Raw genomic sequence first — 19,537 nt, 5'->3', positions numbered from 1 at the left:
TATCTTTAATTGAATGCCACCTCCATTTGATCAATGATATACAGCCCCCCAAGGATAGCCGACGGCTATCATATGGGCGGGGTTTAATGATGGAGCTCTATTAGGATTGTGCTAGCCAGGATTTCGGGGCAAACACAACTCTCGCGACGCGGTCGCGTTGCCTTGTTAGGTTTTAGAAAACACAAATCGCTGTTATCGCTTCATTAGCTTATTCAGCCAGTAGACCCCGCGGGTCACAATAGCAAACATTGAATTTCTGCAATGTAGGGGTAATACCTAACCAAAATAATGTATCTATTCAAAATAAAACATTTCAAATTACCTACTTTTAGTAATTTTAAAATTAGTAAAGGTCGTAGTATATGCCTAAAGTTGAATATAATTACCCGAACAACGGCATTTTTTTTCTAGTTTTTGATTAATATTTTGCCACCCCTAATATAAAATGACAAAGTCTTTCATCGGTATCACATTGTTTTACCTTGCCAATAAGATGGGACAGCAGGCAAAGCTGTGCAGTGTAGTTTTCATACTCAAAATCTAAATGCAAAACCGAATTTGAGCTATTTTACGATTGTGACTATTAATATCACGAATGCTTGTGAATGGCAACTGACTGATCATAACGGTGACAATATTGGGATACTATATTTATTTGAAAACAAAATGAATTCAACAGATAAGTAAAATAACCACTATAGTTCATAATATTCGTAAATTTACAAGGTGCTTTATTCAGCATATTTGTTTGTTCGGGTGCCGTGTTCGGGTTAATCCCAACAGAGCTTCATCATTAAACCCCGCCCATATGAGCGCCGTCGGCTATCCTTGGGTGGCTGTATATCATTGATTTGACCGCCACTTTGACATTATTTGATCTTTTGGACCCGTAATATCAACTAATCAGTGGAAAAGTGTCCACAAAATCGTATTAATAATGAATCGTTTATATCCATACCAGCTACCAGTTATTCTCTCGTCCAATTCCAAAGCTTTTCATTTTTTTGGTAAACCTTTGAAAGCAACACCGTAGCAATAATCAATAACGGTGTCAGGCTAGGTAGTCGCTCTCTGTTTAACACGGTCTTTCTACTTCGAAGTAGCCTACATATATAAAACACGGCTTAAGTTTACGATGGTAGATGAACCTTCAAAGCAACGCTATAGAAATAATTACTGTCTCAGGCTAATAGTGGTTCCTCGTTTAACGCGGTCCTGATACTTCGAAGTACATGTATATAAAAAAACGGTTTAAATTTACGATGGTAGATGGAACTTTGTAATCAACGCCATAGAAATAACCACTAACTGTCTCAGGCGAATAGTAGTTCTTTGTTTAACACACTCCTAATATTTCAAAGGACATGCATATAAAAACCGGTTCGCAAGTTTTGGACCAAAGGTTACGTTTAGCAAGCAAATTTTAATGCGCTGCATTAGTGCTAAATGCACCGCGTGAAAGTTTCGCTCTAACAAAAAATTGTTTAGACGCTAATATCGACTAGTTCAGCAGTTCAGTTTAAGCGAGAAGATATTGCAGAAGGTATTGGACAACTAAAAGTTGTTCGTTCCACACAAAGCAAAATATGTTTTCAAATTTAGAATGAAATAAAATTTGAAAATTCCAGCAAGTTGCAAAGGACACAGGCTATAATATCATCGCAGGTCAATTGCAAGCAATAGATATCAACTGGTAGAGATATTTCTTGATTTCTCAATGCACATTGATTAAGAGATCTTTGACAAGTTAGAGGTAAGTTTGCGGATTGGTTACATTCAAAACGTTTAATATCGGTTCACCAGAAAAAGAGCAAAATATAGGTGACGGGCTAAATTTATCCTTCTAAAATTCTGACGAGCCATTTGAAAAATACACCGCCAGCCTTTATTTGAACGCCGCCTCCAATTGACCGCCACTAATAATAGAGGAAGGATTGAAAAATAGAGCGCCGTGGCATTCAATTAGAGGTTTTACGGTAAGTACACTTACCTTTTTGCTAATGGTAAGTAGGTATACTTACTGTTCTAAATGGTAAATAGATAAACTAACCTTTTTGCTGTTGTCCAAGTATTGCTAATGGTAAGTAAGTATACTTACTGTTCTTAAGGGTAAATAGATAAACTAACATTTTTGCTATTGTCCAATAGGTATACATCTACCTTATTGCTAATGATAAATAGGTATACACTTACCCTGCTGCTAATGATAAATAGGTATACACTTACCCTGCTGCTAATGATAAATAGGTATACATTTACCCTGCTGCTAATGATTAATAGGTATACACTTACCCTGCTGCTAATGATAAATAGGTATACACCTACCCTGCTGCTAATGATAAATAGGTATACACTTACCCTGCTGCTAATGATAAATAGGTAAAAACTCAAACTCAAGACATTCAGCTTGGTATGTAGACCAACCAATCCGACTTCCGTAATTGAACCTGCTTGTGCAGATAGTTAATAGAAACAACGGACCGCCAGCACCGGACTGCCGGGGTGCTAGTCTTGCTAAGAGTAATTATATTACTCAGCATGAAGACTACAGTAATAATATTAATAATTATAATTATAGGAGTATCATGACTAATCATGACACTAGTGCTACTTGAAAACAGCAAGATGAAAAATCTTATTAACTTGTGGAACAATGAAAAAACAAGAATTATTCCTAAATGGTTAATATGGAGCTCCCGGTGTCAAATCTGTCGATAGCCTTCATGTTGATGGTTTAGGTATCTGCAGTGGAACAAGCAGAAAGAACTAATGATACGGGCTGGTTGTCACCCTGTTTCTGTTTTGGATTTGTTTCACATATTCTGTAGACTTGGTGTTTTGCAAACTAATCAATGAGAACAGTTGACAAACATTTTCTAGGTTATTTTGCTATAAACTAATCAGAACAAGAACAAATTTGGTTCCACCAATTATTATGCCCTCTATCCAATGACTGATCCAACAACTTGAATACATTTAGAAAGCTACTTGCCATCAGAAGCGGAAGCTCTATAATTGAGTTACCACGCACTCTATTCAGAGGGCTTGCTAATAGAAGATGATAATCGCACCAATTTTAGCTGTTTTCTGTTATGTAGGTTTCACTTGCTAGTTATATTGACACGAGTGACAAAAACACAGCACAATTTCAGCACCATTTGACTGGGTAGATATTAAATTCTGCTTTGACTCTTAGTGTATTATCTAGTCTAAAGTTATTCTTAGGGTTGATGATGTCATCCCAGCAGCAGACTGATTGCACTCCCCAATTGCTCTCCGTTTCAGTAAAGCAGTGACTGCTAATCTTTTTGCAGACGCTTCGTTTCGGGTTGCACTGGTCGATGAGTGATAGCCTCAGGTCTTCAACTTTGCAACTGAAACTGTAACAAGAATGTTTGTTATAACTTGCACACCATTGCCTGGACAACCCTCTATATTTACATTCATGCACTAATTACAACAAAATTCTGTAGCTTAGTTGAGATAACTTGCAAAATTTACCAATTTGTGAATAATTCATAGATTACCAAGTTTGCATCATACAACATACCCTTGCGGTCAAACAGTAATACATTTTCAAAATACATGTTGTTCTATATCTACTAATTTTGTTGGTTATCAGAATCAGATAGTATTGCCACTCACCTCCGACAGTCGCCACCGGGTGCCTTACATGTCAGGAAGATCCCCAGCCACATATCACAATCAACCCTTTTGACGGATACAACCAGAGTCCAGCAAAGGCCATTGATAGAGCAGGGTAAGCTCTTATCCGTTGTCAGATTACACGCATCCTTTATGGTGAAGGCCAGTTTCTCTTTAGATGTCCTGCATGCTGCAATAATGACAGATTTAAGATAGCAAATAATATTGTTTTATTAATCTTGCCAGCTCGTCAGGGTTTATCGCTTGGCTCTCCAATGCTTGTCGTGAAGGAAGTCAATGGCAGAGCACATGAATAATATATTAGAATTTGTAGTCATACTGGTTTAACATAAAAGATGTCAGTGGTCAGTGACTGTATAGAAGACATCTGAAAATGTGCAACTGTCCTATAACCGGTCAAGGCTAGTCTCTACATTGTCATTATTCTACTATATTTTTATTATCAAGCTTTCTAGCACACTTAGCTTTAAACATACCATTCATAGCCATTGATTCTGGAGCCAGATGGTAACCATCTTCGCTGCCGCAGACATCGTCTTCATCCTCATAGCAATTAGTCCAGCTGCCAAGGAACTTTCCGGTTCTCGTTCTGTATTTTTCATCGTTGCAGTTGTCCGAACTGCTATCAGATCGACAGTTGTTGAGGAGTGCGGAGCCGTGGATAGGAGGGCAAGGGTCATCGCATGTGGTGCTACGTAAGAGGTCGTTGCATGGGTCTGCATAGTTGATCGAGCATGGGGGGTCACACATACCAGCTTTAATGGTTGGATTACAGGCAGAAGAGGCGGGTGGACAAGGGTTGGGAGCCCGTATGCACCGGTCACATGGATCTGAAAAAAAATTGGATCTTCAACAATATAATAGTCACTATGAGAGTCATTGCCCGAATGCTACCCACAAGTCACCCAAACTACACAACACACTCTGGGCATTAAACAGTTTCTAATCTTCTTGGTGCTAGAGAGGAGCTGCCTACCAATGAGTGTTGCAGAATATAATACAGGATTGTCGGTGTATGTTGACATGATGGTGCTGAGTGAATAGCTCTCGGAAGAGCTAGTCTGCTGTGTCTGCAGTGATGCCTGCCGTTGCTAAGTTTCTCATAGAGTCCCTGAAGACATGGATAGAATGAACTGTGTTTGCCAGCATTTCATGAATTGATGGCTCAGGCATGTCTTGAATTTCAGTTCTAACAGACATGCTCCGAATGCTTGTGATGGAGATTTTTGGATTCGCTTCCTTAATTGTGTCTGTTGCAGGTTTCACCGGAATCTCGCTAGGAGGAGCTTCATCAAGAAGAGCCTCTTCTTCACTGGATGAATTATTTTTTATGTTTGCAGAGATTTTTGTATTGAGCTCCTTTGGTGTCTCTGCTGTAGGGTTCCCTAAACTGGTGTGAGACTGCACATTGTCGGGATGCACCACTTTTTCATTGCATTGACTATTTGTTCTATTTACTTGGTTATGTTTATCACTTTTGTTTCTTCTTTTTGAGCGTCTGGGTTTTAACCCTGTTTGTGTGGCAGCATCTATGTTACATATTTTATCTTCAAGCTGTGATGGAAACTGGATACTTTTATTCTCTTGCTGACCGTCAATTTTAGGACATGGAATGACTTCATCTTTTTTAGGATCTAGTTTTGGATATGCCAAAAATTCAATATCTGCTAATTGAGTGTCGGATGTGGGCCCTGTATCCACACAACAAGTATTGTATTTGTTCTCACCTTGTGGTGGTGCCTGTGGGATACACGGTTGAGGGCAAACCTTCTTACTGCAATCGTCGTAATTTAGGCAGGGTATGTTTGTTTCCAGACCTGCAAACATCAACAACCTGGAAGAACTCAAACATTCTAATTTTGTTTAGATTTATCAGAAGTTTGATTCTCTTTCTACTCTTGCAAACGCATTGGTAATAATAAGTGGCTCTGTCTATCCGCTGCTTCATATTCAAAGAGTGAAAAGTTGGCTCATAAAAGTAGTTATACCACATATAGACAGGCATAGACAATGAGGAGTTACTCTCCCTATATCCCACACCATGACAAGTTACTCTGCCGCAATGCACAGATACTTAAGATCAACGAAACATACATACTTTTGCTACCAATTCTAGCTGTGATAAGGTTGAGGCAAGGGAATGTAATATTTTTCATGCAGTTGAGTGCTTGCTGTGTTTTTTCCGCCTCAGTTGCAATATCTATGTTGTGGCTGTAGCATAGCAACTTCTTGGCTTCCTTGGCAACCTTGACTGCCTCCCTGATCATTGTTGTAATCTCATCTCTGTGTTGCTTTGTCAGCACTACATTCCTCTTAGATATGTCACAGATCTGCTGACACGCCTCTTCCTTTCGCCGCTGTAGTTCTGCTATCTGTTAATCAAACGCAACACAATAAGTCTATGGTCATGAAAGGTCAAGTACATGGTTAGGAAAGCATTGCTAGTATCTACATGTAAGTTTAAGGTCAAGGAAGGTCAAGTATTGCAGCTATTCAAATCTATAGTCAACAAAAGTAAATAATTGCTGGTATCTAAGTCTATGGTTACAGAAGTCAAGTGTTGCTATTATCTAAGTCTATGGTCATGTACGGCCAAGTATTACTGGCATCCAAGTCTGGTTGCTGTAAGCCCTGCGGTCATGATAAGTTTGTGATTATGGAAAGAGCTGTAGTTCTGCTATCTATGTCTATGGTCATAAAAAGTACAGCAGTTTTATCATGTCTATGGTTATGAGATGCCTGCAAAGCAGGCAAACTTTAGTTTCAATGAGAAATTAGTAGATATTAAAAGCACAAGCTGGTACTCCGTAAATCGCTAAGCGTTAGCTTTTTTATGTACTTGACAACCGAGTTAAAAATGAAAAGTTTCATGGACAGATATGTAAGGGTGGAAAGGTAAGCTTGTAGCGACGAATAGGTGGATACATTCAACTGGACTCAGTAATTATTTTTTGACAGTGTTACAAAGAAATTACCAACCCATTCGACCAGCAGTAAGTCTCCATTAGACCAGCAATAGGTCGCACTTGACAAAATGTTTCCCGCAGTGTATCGCTTAGAACATTACCATGTTAGGAATGAAGGCTTTGGTTATTAAAACTTTGGTTATTAAAACTTTGGTTATTAAAACTTCGGTTACTAAAACTTTGGTTATTAAAACTTTGGTTATTAAAACTTCGGTTACTAAAACTATGGTTATTAAAACTTTGATTTTTAACACTTTGGTTATTAAAACTTTGATTTTTAACACTTTGGTTATTGAAACTTTGGTTATTAAAACTTTGGTTATTAAAACTTTGATTTTTAACACTTTGGTTATTAAAACTTTGGTTATTAAAACTTTGGTTATTAAAACTTCGGTTATTGAAACTTTGGTTATTAAAACTTTGGTTACTAAAACTTTGGTTATTAAAACTTTGGTTATTAAAACTTTGGTTATTAAAACTTCGGTTACTAAAACTTTGGTTATTGAAACTTTGGTTATTAAAACTTTGATTTTTAACACTTTGGTTATTAAAACTTCGGTTACTAAAACTTTGGTTATTAAAACTTCGGTTACTAAAACTTTGGTTATTAAAACTTTGGTTATTAAAACTTTGATTTTTAACACTTTGGTTATTAAAACTTTGATTTTTAACACTTTGGTTATTGAAACTTTGGTTATTAAAACTTCGGTTACTAAAACTTTGGTTATTAAAACTTTGGTTATTAAAACTTTGATTTTTAACACTTTGGTTATTAAAACTTTGATTTTTAACACTTTGGTTATTGAAACTTTGGTTATTAAAACTTTGGTTATTAAAACTTTGATTTTTAACACTTTGGTTATTAAAACTTTTGTTAGCAAAACTTTGGTTATTAAAACTTCGGTTACTAAAACTTTGGTTATTGAAACTTTGGTTATTAAAACTTTGATTTTTAACACTTTGGTTATTAAAACTTTTGTTAGCAAAACTTTGGTTATTAAAACTTTGGTTACTAAAACTTTGGTTATTAAAACTTTGGTTATTAAAACTTTGATTTTTAACACTTTGGTTATTAAAACTTTGGTTATTAAAACTTCGGTTACTAAAACTTTGGTTATTAAAACTTTGGTTATTAAAACTTCGGTTACTAAAACTTTGGTTATTAAAACTTCGGTTACTAAAACTTTGGTTATTAAAACTTTGGTTATTAAAACTTTGATTTTTAACACTTTGGTTATTAAAACTTTGATTTTTAACACTTTGGTTATTGAAACTTTGGTTATTAAAACTTTGGTTATTAAAACTTTGATTTTTAACACTTTGGTTATTAAAACTTTGGTTATTAAAACTTTGGTTATTAAAACTTTGGTTATTAAAACTTTGGTTATTAAAACTTTGGTTATTAAAACTTCGGTTATTGAAACTTCGGTTATTAAAACTTTGGTTATTAAAACTTTGGTTATTAAAACTTTGGTTATTAAAACTTTGGTTATTAAAATTGAATCAAGCGTGAAAAGCTTGTTTTGCTATAGCTTGCAGCATTTGAATACCACCATAAAAAGTTTTTTAGCTCCACTAAGTACATTAGTAGCATAAACTTCATCACCTTGTCCTGAAATTGACATCTCACGTCTTTTTTAAGTCTCTCTAATTCGCAATCCAACTTCTGTTGCTCTTTCTGACCTGTAATAATGGCTTGCTCTCCGCTGAGTCGGACACATTCCACGTCTTTTATCCTCTGATTAATCTTGGCAGCCATTTCGAGAGCAACTATGTCCAACTCTCGCGCCTCATGCCTATCACCTACATTGCAAGAGACAACTCGCCGTACTATATATGAAATCCGTTAACCTTTTTTCATCATAGGTGTGAAGCTACTTTATTGAACAAAGTTTGTATATTCGTGCTATACCGTAAAGCAATGAACTCAATTCTTAACAAGGTGATAATTCTAGCTGTTAAATGTGAACCCAACTCTGTAGACATTGCCTTCATCTGCACTGATACAGTGACATGACATGGATGCCTATCAATGAAGCTTCTCACAGTTTGACGTAAGTTTTTTTATGATATGTAATTTCATCCAGTATGAGTTGATGACAGAGTATAATGGCAGCTTATAGTATATCATGGTATATATTATGAGCTATAATATATAGCTTATATATATACTATAACTTATAGCTATAAGCTTATAAAATATATATATATATATATCATAGCTTGTTGAGTTTTTTCATTGTAACTCTGCTAAATTTATAAATTTATGAGTGCTCTTGCAGAAAGTATGATACCGCAAACCTTTTTCACAGTCGCAGCAAGCGACGCACACCTGGCAGAGGATTACATCGCACTTTGTACAGACAAACATCAAGTTGTGCTTGGGATGCACCCGGCATTTCCGCTGCTCAAACTTCTTTTTGGTTAGCATGTACTGGCTTATTGGCAGCATCGTATGTTGCTTCTTTTTTATGAATGTCTTGTGTTGCTGAAAAGGAAGACAAGTTTATGCTATTTGATCTGCGGCAAGAAAAGAAACATAAAAATGGTGTTACTTTAATGGTTTGAGGTATTCGAAGGAAAAAACTGACCTTCAAATGATTCTCGCACAGCGGGACGTCACAATCTAGGCAGAACTTTTTAGCTTGCACTCTGCAGTCGGTGCCTCTTTCTTTTATACAGTTGTAGCAGAAGAAGTCGTTTGTGTTCTCTGGCCTGGCTCTGTTTGCGCATGGCTCAGTTTTAGGCAGGCATTCAGGGGAAAACCTTCGTCGATGACGATCCACGTCATAGCTATAAAATGTTGTTTTTTCAGAGAAATCTAGTATTTGTCTTAATTATGTTTACAAATCAAAAAGAGAAACGGTATAGGCTTGTATGCTCGTCAAATAATATGATACATACCAGCACTTCGGACACGATGTCATTGTCGGACAATCAGGTGGCATGTTGTTATTGACACAGCTGTGACAGAATTGATGGTTGCAAGGAAGGCAAACTCGGGCGTCCACCTTGGTGCATTCACATAATGTACACTTTTCCTGTGTGCCACACTCTGGTAGTCTCAGGTTCCCACAAGCAGCCATATCTGCATTAGACAACACAAATAAATCAGATATTTATGTATTCTAATTAAATTAGCTTCAATGTTCTTAGCTCATTTTCCTACCTGAATGCTGGAGCACCGGCTATGATAGATGACGTGACGGTGAGAGTAACACTACGGCTTTAGAGTGATGGAGTCTGCTAGAGATTTTGTTCAAATGCTGATAGCCTTCCTAAATTCAGTTACATTACTAGTGCTGGCAAGAGATGCTATGATAGGAATTTACTCACAAAAAGTTGTGATGTAAGAGATTTCTGTGAACCCGCCATTCATTAATGTTTATTTTCCAAACAAAAACAATTTTTCTCATGTATTCATGTTGCTGCTTTCACTTTAATATAGTTTAAAACGTAAAATGGGAGGTGTTATAATAGCTCACTAAAGTTGACCAAATACTCTTGCTAAGTTTAAAGCATGCATGGCGTTCCTTCCATTGTCTTGATATGAGATATCCTGATTAGATATTAATCTGTAGAAACATTTATCCTTATATTTGTTGCATTATCTAGCAGTCTAACCAAGCAAAAGCCATCAATTCTTATCTTTAAGAACTTAGAGTCTTGAATAATCTTTTTGAATGTTTGATATATATGCAGTTGATTATCTTATAACATATTTAAATTTTTGTAATTTTAGTAATTTTAGAGTTGTCCTTATTCAGATATATGTGGGTGTTGTTCAAATATTTTTCAAAATTAATTACTGTTCAAAATTCATTATCAGTTTTTCTATTCACTTATATCCTTTTAATTATACTTAGGAGCAACAAAGAAATTACCACTATATTATTTTATACATAATGTATAAAAACTGTCTCGCAGAAGATTAGCTGACCATAATTGTCAGAAAACCATTCGATGTGATTAAAATCGCGATAGTTGTGTAACTCATTTTGAGATTGTAATTAAGATGATAAAACATGTGAATTATTTGTTTTTGTGGTTTTTTATCACCCATTTTGTACCTTATTGTGTTGCGCAGTGTTTGTTGTTTAGCTTTATTGTTGCAAAGTTAGCTGTTAGCTAATGGCTTCTGATAAGTGACATGGACCTTGGTAGGTCTAACACAAATCTAACCAGATTTAAGATGACAACTAATATTTGGCTTTTACTCAGCTCAAGACGGCGACTGTAAATCACAGTGTCATGGTTTTCACTCAGCTATGATCAAAAACTTAATTTCTATCTAGTTAGTATACTTTTGGTGGTACATTAGGTGATTAATTAGTGGGTAATCTTTCACCATTTTTAGATTGTAATAGAAACTGCAAAAAGCAAAGTTGTTTAGCCCTAACATTGAAGTTGCTAGGGGTAAACAACTCTCAAACCAATTCATTAAAACGGATTTTTATTGACGTCGCCCAATAGTGAATCGCGATGGAAATATTACTGTCACGTGATATGCAACAAAGTTAGTACGCAAGACTGACTACCTAACGGCTTAAAAGACTGCTTGCACAATCTGCTACGGAGTACTAAAACTACATATATTGAAAACGTTAAGCCGGTACTCCCAAAATCACTAAACGTCAGATTTTTCTATGGACTTAACAACCTAGTTAAAAATGAATAGTTTTATTGAAGAAAATCTGTCAAAGGATGAAAAGGTAAGATTCTAGCGACGAATAGGTAGTTACATTCAATTAGATTCAGCTATTATTTTGACAGTGTTACTGAGAGAATTGCTTATTACATTAGTAAAAACCATTTAATTTGTTGGTTTGGTTTTTAGCTATGAATAGCGTTTTGTTGGTTAGTTGGGTCCGATGGCTTCTTCACCTATTTGTTGTAAAAATTGAAACTTGTTATTTTGCAAATAGCATTTTGAGAGGAAACTTCTCTATTATCTAGCTTATGTATTGAGTTTTTTAACATTTGACATATATTTTGTCAGTTTGTTTAAGACGACCAGAGTAATTGTCTGCATGAAAGTATTCATTGCAACTTCTGCCAGCCATTAGATAAGTTCACTCGAAACTTAGACCGATTATGCTGTGTTTTTTGTGTGTATAGATTAGTGTGAAGATTATGTACACAATTAAGGCTCAGTAAGAGTTATCACTTGAATTCCAGCTATTAAAACACTTCCCCAAGATAATACATTAAAGACTTTTTAAATATATGTAAGTGTTATCAATTGTGTGATTTTTGCAGTAGTCATCTGTCTGGATGGCAGTAGACGAAAGTAGTAATTGGCGAGGCAACTACTAGTACCATTCAAATCATTAGGTTTTATGTAGTTATTCAAGAATGCCTCATGGATGCTCCAAATTTCTTTGTATACCTGATAAAATATGTTCCATTGCTGATCATGTAAAATAATTTTTTCACTATTTACATTTTAATCTGCATCATACCAGATAACCAAGCTCAATTAGTAACATAAGATATTTTGGTGCAGCTGTCACATTGTCAGCATTTAGCTATACCTGCAAATGTGCCGGTGTGTCCACCACCAACGTATTATATAGATCGATGAGTAGCTGCGGCGATGTCATATATATATCCTATTGTGAAAATATTTCAAGCTCGATCAGCTGGAGCTATCAGACATTAACTCTTCAATTTGCTTAAAAAATATTCTTTTCAAGTCACAAATTACTTGAGCCACTCCTAAAGTTTAGACACACAACCGTACTGTCATAAAGGCTCTCCAATTATAGACGTGATAAACCTTAGTTTGTACTCCTTTGTAAGCACTACCACTGATGTTTTTGACAAGTTTTTCTGTTGTTCAGAGATCTGTGTTTACAAGCATCATTATGAACTAAAAATGGCATGTGAGCATTCAAAGATTGTTTTATAATTTAAAGAGCAAACGCCTGAGAACTTGTTCATTCTCACATGCAATATTAAGATATATATAGAGCAGTCCTTAGTCAGCTAGGGCTATTATAAATATGTATTATGGAACTTCTCTTCATATGAACTTGTTTTATATGTCTTCTGTTAATGATCTTAGCTTGATAGTTTGGATCAAATGCCTGCTTCCCTTGGCGATTATGGCTGTAGGTGGCTGGCTGTTTTAAATAGGACTAGCATACATATATTGTAAGGAGTGCGATGAAATGTGCTCATAGGTTATGGTAACGATACATATAGTACTGATGGATTATAAAAGAGGTCATAATTGTGTAGCTTTTCAAGTTCATTCTCTCTGTACGCTTGCATCAAGGAGCTATTTAGATTCTCTGGCACATTTGATAACTCTATTACCAACTGATGTTAACCTGGCATGGGATATGCACGTTAAATGATATATAATTCACCTACAAGTATATACATGTATATATATATATAAAATATATGTTGGATCATTGCATTCTTCCTCAAATGGCTGTGCATAGCTCAAATGGAGCATTGGACAACTTTAATTATAATGATGAGTATGGTCTTGGTCTCTTGGATGATGCAGATGTTCATATTTTCTAGACCCGTTGCTCTGTGTTCTAGAATATTCCCCAGACCCATTGCTATGTGTTCTAGAATATTGCCTAGACCCGTGACTGTGTGTTCTAGATGCGATCCATAAAGCAAGTGATGCTTCTGAAACAGAATGAAGTCGACAAGCTCAATGCTCGGTTTGGAAGTCAACGGCACCCCCCTTCCATGTATATCCAGGTTTGTATTGCCACATTGAAAATTACTCGCTAATCTACTCTTATGTGATGTTGGTGTAGGTTTTTTACTCACCATATTTGAGCTAATACTAGCTACAAAGAACTTAACCGCATTATCACTTTTGTTGGGGTGTGAGTATTAGCTGGTGAACGTTTTTTAAACAGCAACATAAGCCTTCAAAAGCTCGACCAGTGATTGGGGGTACCAGCCTGGCTGCAACCTTGAACTTTACATAAAGACCAAAATCCTCATGTACAGGGGGCTGCATGAATTAAAAAACTTTCATGTGCTACTAGCTCTGTTTTATTTACTGTAAACACTCTAACTGTGCAAATATCTTTAGATTTGTATCAAACTTGACACATAGCTAATATGTCATATAGTATAAAAATATTTGTGTTTCACGTTGTTTAGTATGTATATTGCAGGCTCATTGGTAAACAACTGCTACATTTCACAAACTTGATGATGCGGAGTTGCCTACTCGGTAGATGATTTGGTATTTTTGGTGATTGCACAGCAAATGAATGTGTCTAGCTATGTGCTAAATGCGTATCTTAAAATGACATCTAATAATGATAGTGAACATGCACTAAAAATCTTTTTCATTTTCAAAGTATTATATTATTGCAAGTTAGAAATTAAAGGTATGGAGACAGGTTAAAATTATATTATGAATGGCAGTCCTTTACCAGACTGCCATTAGGATGGAGTGCTATTTGTGTGTGTGTGCGTGCGAGTGTGTGTGTCTTCACCAATAAGTTGTTTTGAGATTCAACTTTTTAAATTGAAACCCTCATTTGTTTCATCTAAAGCAGCAGTAGCCAATGGTGTACATTGAATGTGGGATGCGACAATATTATGCGGAATTTTAGGGTATGCAGTCCAATTCAACAAGTCAAAGCTAAATTTTCTCTTGTCAGCTCAACTGGCCGAATGGTTAAACTAGTCTGTTATGTATTCGGCTATTCGTTCTCTACTCCAGACGGTTTCTCCACCCAATATTTGTTTATCAAGACACCACCTTAGTTGTAAGCTAACCAACAGTCTTAAATCAATATGCCTTTGAGAGACCCAGTTACAGTGACTCCATTCCAGTGTTTCTCAGCTTGAACGCTGCACAAACTCACGATTTGCCTTGTTCTAAAGGGACCTATTTAGATTATTGTTGAATTAGATTATTGTAGAATGCCTGGTAAAACATGACTGTTGTGTGTCGGAGTTTTTGGATTATATATGTTTATGATTGCAGGAATATAATAATCTAAATGATCAGCTTGTTAAGCTGCAAAATGATTATCAAGAGCTGATGGACGATGAAACGGAGTACAACGATGAACTCTCTTCACAATCAGAGACGTCATCTTTTTTTCAGACAGAGTCAGGTTAGTAACACGCTGTGATATTAGTTCATTCTTCTTTGTGGTGCTGTAATGAGTGGGTACCGTTTCCTAATTCAACCTTCATTTGTTAGCTGTACTTTGGCCTCATGAGGCTCTCCTTACATCTAGTCAGAAGTTATTGCGATATGACATCGTTTGTTGATGTTCCAGTGCTACGTCATTTTATTTACTCTCTGAATAAAAATAAATACGACTTATATACCAGACCATGCTTCAGCGTCTAATGTGTTGGTATGTGAAAGGTTGGGTGGTCTGTATCGTGGTTGCACGCCGCGCGTGCGGAGTCTACCATGTGTGAAGAAGAAACTGTTTGGCGTGTTATTAGCGCAAGCCAGTTATTAACTGTACCAGAATGATCAAACCATGAGTGTCTCTCTAAATGTAAAACAAACCAATGGCTTATGCCTTAACTCTTTTGTTGATGCTCATGCCATATTTCACTTTAGTTATGATTGTAAGCATGGATTTCCTCTCGTTGAAAGAATTTTATTAAAATATAACCATGGTATTTTTTAGCGAAGGAGAACAAGCTAATTTTATCAACCTACATTGCCAAATGTTTACATTTCCAGTTGCTTTATGACATTCAAAGTCAAAATTTAAGAGTTGCTCAAGCCACATAGGCAGTAACACTCTAGAGGTGACCCTAAATGCTGGACTCAACATCAGCCTTGCAAAAACTGCTTGGCGAAACACACTGAAGCTGGAAAAGTTGGGCGAAGTTTTGTTTTTGGCATTTATGCATTTCAATGTTCATCATAATACTTGTAATAAAAATTGTATGTTTTTAGTGTAAATTTTAAAAAATTTTACACAATTTTTTTTCCACTGTTTAGTATTATTTTAAAAAGACTCAATTTTTATTATAACTAAGTTATTTTCTTTCGCGGGGCCTTTAATTTCATGTTAAAGTATCGTAAAACCTCTAATTGAACGCCATGGTGCTCTATTTTTTCAACCCATCTATAGTGGCGGTCAATTGGAGGTGGCGTTCAAATGGAGGCTGGTGTGGTATTTTTCAAATGGCTCGTCAGAATTTTGAGAAAATGAATTTAGCCCTTTCACAGGCGAAGCGAATGTCGTCTTTATTTTCCCCTTTTTTCCCCGTTGGAGTGATATTAAACCTTTTGGGTGCAATAAATTTGCTAATTTTCCTCCAACTTGTCAAAGATCTTTTAATAAATATGTATTGAGAACCGAGAAATATCTCTACCAGTTGATATCTATCACTTGCATATAACATACGATGATATTATAGCCTGTGTCCTGCTTTGCAATTTGTTCGCACGTTCAATTTTTATTTTGTTTTAAATTTGAAGACGTATTTCTATTTTATATCTATATTCACCAATGTTGCATAAAAGCTCATTGCACTCATTGATATGTTTTCTACAGTTTGCACCAAAAACTAGCTTTTAATGTTCAATAGAAGAGGAGTTACGAGTGTCGATCAATTGAAAAATCATATTACTGCAATGATGCTATCAAATAATATGCTATAAATCTGCAAATTTGTAAGTTATATAAAGATAATCTATCAAACGTTACAAAGATATATTCATGAACAAGTGACATAAAAGAACCATACTTATTGTACATGCATAAGCCAAAATTAACGTTTGTAAAACAAAAATATTTTCTTCGTTCGCTTGGATAGCTGCGTTCTGATTGTTGCTTTTGATGGAACAAACATCTTCTGGTTGTCCAATACCTTCTATAATGTTTTCTGACCTTAACTCTTCTGCTCTGCTTAACTAGTCGATATAGCGTCTAAACAATTTTTTTAGCAGAGCAAAACTTTTACACGTTGCATTTCGCATAAATGCAACGCGTAAAAGTTATGCTCGCTAAACGTAACCTTTGTACCATCATAATTGTAAACCGTTTTTATATACATGTACTTTGAAGTATCAGGACCGCATTAAACAAGGAACTAGTCTACTATTAACCTGAGATCGTTTTTAATTATTTCTATGGTGTTGATTTCATAGTTTTAACGAGAAAAACATGAAAGCTTTAGAGTTTGGAGAGAATTGATTGTTATTGATGTAAACAATTCATTATTGATATGATTTTCTGGACACTTTACTACTGATGCCTTGATATTATTGGTTCACTGAGATCAAATATTTTCAAAGTGACGTTCAAATGGAGGTGGCGTTCATATGGAGGTGGCGGTCAAATGGAGGTGGCGTTCAAGTGGAGGCGACATTCAAATAGAGGTGGCGTTCAATTAGAGGTGGTGTTCAATTAGAGCTTTTACGGTATTCTCAGTCTGTAAGAAAGACAAATTGGCAGGCTTCAATTCTAAGCAATACTAAACTTGCGAACCTGTCTCTCAAGTGACCTCACTGTCTTCAAATTTGCCTTTGACAATTCTGCGAATTCGTTTTCACAACGTCTGCTTCAGTTTTTATTAGTCAATTAGGCAGAGATCTACTAATTGACACACTCTTGAGCATACCATATAGCAACAGTCAGAATTGAATTGAACACACTGTACACAAGCAGTGTCTCCAGTAGGTCCTGTTTCAGCAGTCTTTCCATGCCTGTCTGACCTCCACTTTTCACCACAATCCTGCATAATGCTGTTTAAATGCGAGTGGTTCAAATTCCGAAACAATAATGTACATAATTTTAATTTGTTCCAAGTCTAAAAACAATTGTTGTAAGCATTTTTACATTATTTCATACCATAAACTGTTTATTAAAAAAGCATTTAAGATATATAAAATACTCTGATTTTCTAACAAATGCTTTACGATAGTGAAGCAAATTCTTGCAAATGGTTACGATGAATCTTTTATACGATTGTTTTGCATTTTGATGTGGAACACAATGTTTTTTGTCCTTAACATATGACATTGTTTCACCATATTTCGAATCAACAGAAGTTTATCCCGAAATGCAAATTCGTCAGTCTGCGTACGGAATACATCGGAATAACAAAGATGCTGATATGCTATTTGCTAAAATCCCTCCCACAACGCATAAAAGAGATATGACGCTTGCTCTCTCTGACTCGGTTCGGCGTTATTAGTTATAGGGAAACCGGAAACAGCTAAGTGATAAAATTTTAGCCGATTACAAAGTTGAAGTGTAGTAAAATACATATTCAAACTTAGCTTTAAGTATGTGTTTGGTAAGCTAAATTCATTTAAGTTGAATTTAACATTTAATGTTATGTCTGTCTCGAAGGTAAGAACTTCCTACAGTACGTACTGTACATAGTACATTGTAATGTTACATATTTTTGCAGATCATAACTACTAAATGCAATAAACACACTATAGTTACCTACTATGTTAACCTTAGTAACTATAATAGGTAACTATAGTTAGTAAGGTTAATATATTACATTGTTACTAATTTTTAGTATATACAGTTCATATATAAAATTTTGATAATTTTTACCATGGGGTGTGTGCATTAGATAATTACTATGGGTTTCTGTACCCCTCTCTACGAATGTTTCGCTTTACGATGCCAACATTGGAATGAATTAAAATTGTATGACGAGGGTCCACTGTATCTTCTTGGATATGCCCATACCATCTCATCTCTCAACTGCTAAGCTAGGATGTCTTTTTATTATGTCATCTACTTGTTGTTATGCTGTTGTTGGCGCAGTGCTGACCAATCTTTTGAATCTTCTATTGCAGTTAGTCCCTTGTTTTACATCTTCCTGCCAAGCCTTTCATATCTTCACTTTTTATTGTAGGAATGGCATCAGACCCGAGGTCAGGTCACAGCGACCCTTCATCTCCCTCTTACTTAGGAGGTGGAGGCAGCAGCTCCCACAGCGATGAAGAGAGGCAAACATCAGGTGGTCTTCACGAGTCTCTCTCTTCATCATCCCTGGGCACTGTCACAGCCTTTTTGCCAAATGCCCAACGCTCTGTGGTAAGTAGGCACTGTCACTGTCTTCCTCCTAATGCCCAACACTATGTGGTCAGTAAATACTCTCATGGTCCTTTTGTCAAATGCCTCCTGCCTCTGGAGAGGCAGTTAAAATATTCCTAGCGTAGCCCACCACTGTGTATTAAGTAGGCAATGTAACGGCCTTCATGTCAAATGCCTAACACCTCTGTGGTAAGAAGGCACTTTCATGGTCTTCCTAACGAATGTTCAGTGTTCTGTGGTTAGTTGGCCCCATTTGGCAGAGTGCTGACAGTATACTGACAATATACTGACAATATACTGACGATATACTGACAATATACTGACGATATACTGACAATATACTGACATAGTGAGAGCAGGCCGAGCGAGTCTGCTGAAATGCGCACGAAAAATGTACAGCAGCTGCATCGCATTGCCTTTCTTCTGCATAAACAATGGCATGCTATTAGTGGAATTGAAAAGTAACTGAAATATTTTAAGAATGTTTGTTCCGCGCCTAGACAGACATTTGTATTTGCATTTACGCATTAGTGAGGTGTTGACTAGGCTTCAGGGTCTGCCGTGAAACCTCTGCCTGTCAGTATTGTCGCAGTTTTCGTGCTAGCACAATCATAGCTGTTGTTCGCATGCATAGCGTACTGTCTCAGACTGGAATGTTCAAAGCAATCACATGTATGCCCCTATCTGTTCAGTCACATGCAAAACGACAAGGCCATTGACTCAATTGAATGCATTTAATCCAGGGTAGCTTGCTGCTCTCCTGACCTATGGGTAAACTTGCTGTATTGAAAGGGTGACAGTAATGGGCCATATTTTTAGCTTTTAGTTTTGCGAAAGGTTTTGTGATGCATGGCCTGTAACAGGTGTTGCATC

At 36.2% G+C, this 19,537-nt stretch overlaps 3 protein-coding genes across 3 annotated transcripts in view; 1 reads left to right on the top strand and 2 right to left on the bottom strand.

Moving 5' to 3' along the window:
• Positions 1–3,148: 3,148 nt before the first annotated feature.
• Positions 3,149–4,691, bottom strand: LOC137403184 (uncharacterized). Its single transcript, XM_068089417.1, has 4 exons — positions 4,643–4,691; positions 4,143–4,496; positions 3,646–3,835; positions 3,149–3,380 (listed from the first exon to the last, which is right to left on the bottom strand). The coding sequence occupies exons 1-4, from the start codon at positions 4,689–4,691 to the stop codon at positions 3,149–3,151; spliced, it is 825 nt and encodes a 274-aa protein (XP_067945518.1).
• A 1,703-nt stretch (positions 4,692–6,394) lies between these two features.
• On the bottom strand, positions 6,395–8,226 carry LOC137410622 (GATA zinc finger domain-containing protein 14-like). The gene is made up of 4 exons (XM_068096069.1): positions 8,216–8,226; positions 7,781–8,115; positions 6,932–7,570; positions 6,395–6,405 (listed from the first exon to the last, which is right to left on the bottom strand). Exons 1-4 carry the CDS (start codon positions 8,224–8,226, stop codon positions 6,395–6,397), a joined length of 996 nt encoding a protein of 331 aa, XP_067952170.1.
• A 2,962-nt stretch (positions 8,227–11,188) lies between these two features.
• The window catches only part of LOC137386037 (serine/threonine-protein kinase A-Raf-like), a 29,447-nt gene continuing 21,098 nt past the window's right edge, over positions 11,189–19,537 (top strand). The window contains exons 1-4 of the mRNA XM_068072688.1: positions 11,189–11,344; positions 13,257–13,358; positions 14,611–14,743; positions 18,483–18,664. Coding sequence (XP_067928789.1) covers positions 11,303–11,344; positions 13,257–13,358; positions 14,611–14,743; positions 18,483–18,664 — 459 coding nt within the window. The 5' untranslated portion in view covers positions 11,189–11,302. The remainder of the gene's footprint in view (positions 11,345–13,256; positions 13,359–14,610; positions 14,744–18,482; positions 18,665–19,537) is intronic.

Source organism: Watersipora subatra, chromosome 1 (assembly GCF_963576615.1).
Source record: "Watersipora subatra chromosome 1, tzWatSuba1.1, whole genome shotgun sequence".
In the NCBI taxonomy this organism is placed as follows: Eukaryota; Metazoa; Bryozoa; class Gymnolaemata; order Cheilostomatida; family Watersiporidae; genus Watersipora; species Watersipora subatra.
Note: the sequence above shows the minus strand (reverse complement) of the source record. Positions and strands in the feature narration are given on the sequence as shown.

What these genes read in the sequence shown, in the direction of transcription:
- LOC137403184 (XM_068089417.1), bottom strand. Translation starts at nt 4,691, where the DNA reads ATGTCAACATACACCGACAATCCTGTATTATATTCTGCAACACTCATT. An exon ending in AGAATCAATGGCTATGAATG is followed by an intron (nt 3,836 to 4,142) that starts GTATGTTTAAAG and finishes TCATTATTGCAG; the next exon opens with CATGCAGGACATCTAAAGAG. An exon ending in CCCGGTGGCGACTGTCGGAG is followed by an intron (nt 3,381 to 3,645) that starts GTGAGTGGCAAT and finishes TTCTTGTTACAG; the next exon opens with TTTCAGTTGCAAAGTTGAAG.
- LOC137410622 (XM_068096069.1), bottom strand. An exon ending in TTTTAATAACCAAAGTTTTA is followed by an intron (nt 7,571 to 7,780) that starts GTAACCGAAGTT and finishes ATCAAAGTTTTA; the next exon opens with ATAACCAAAGTTTCAATAAC.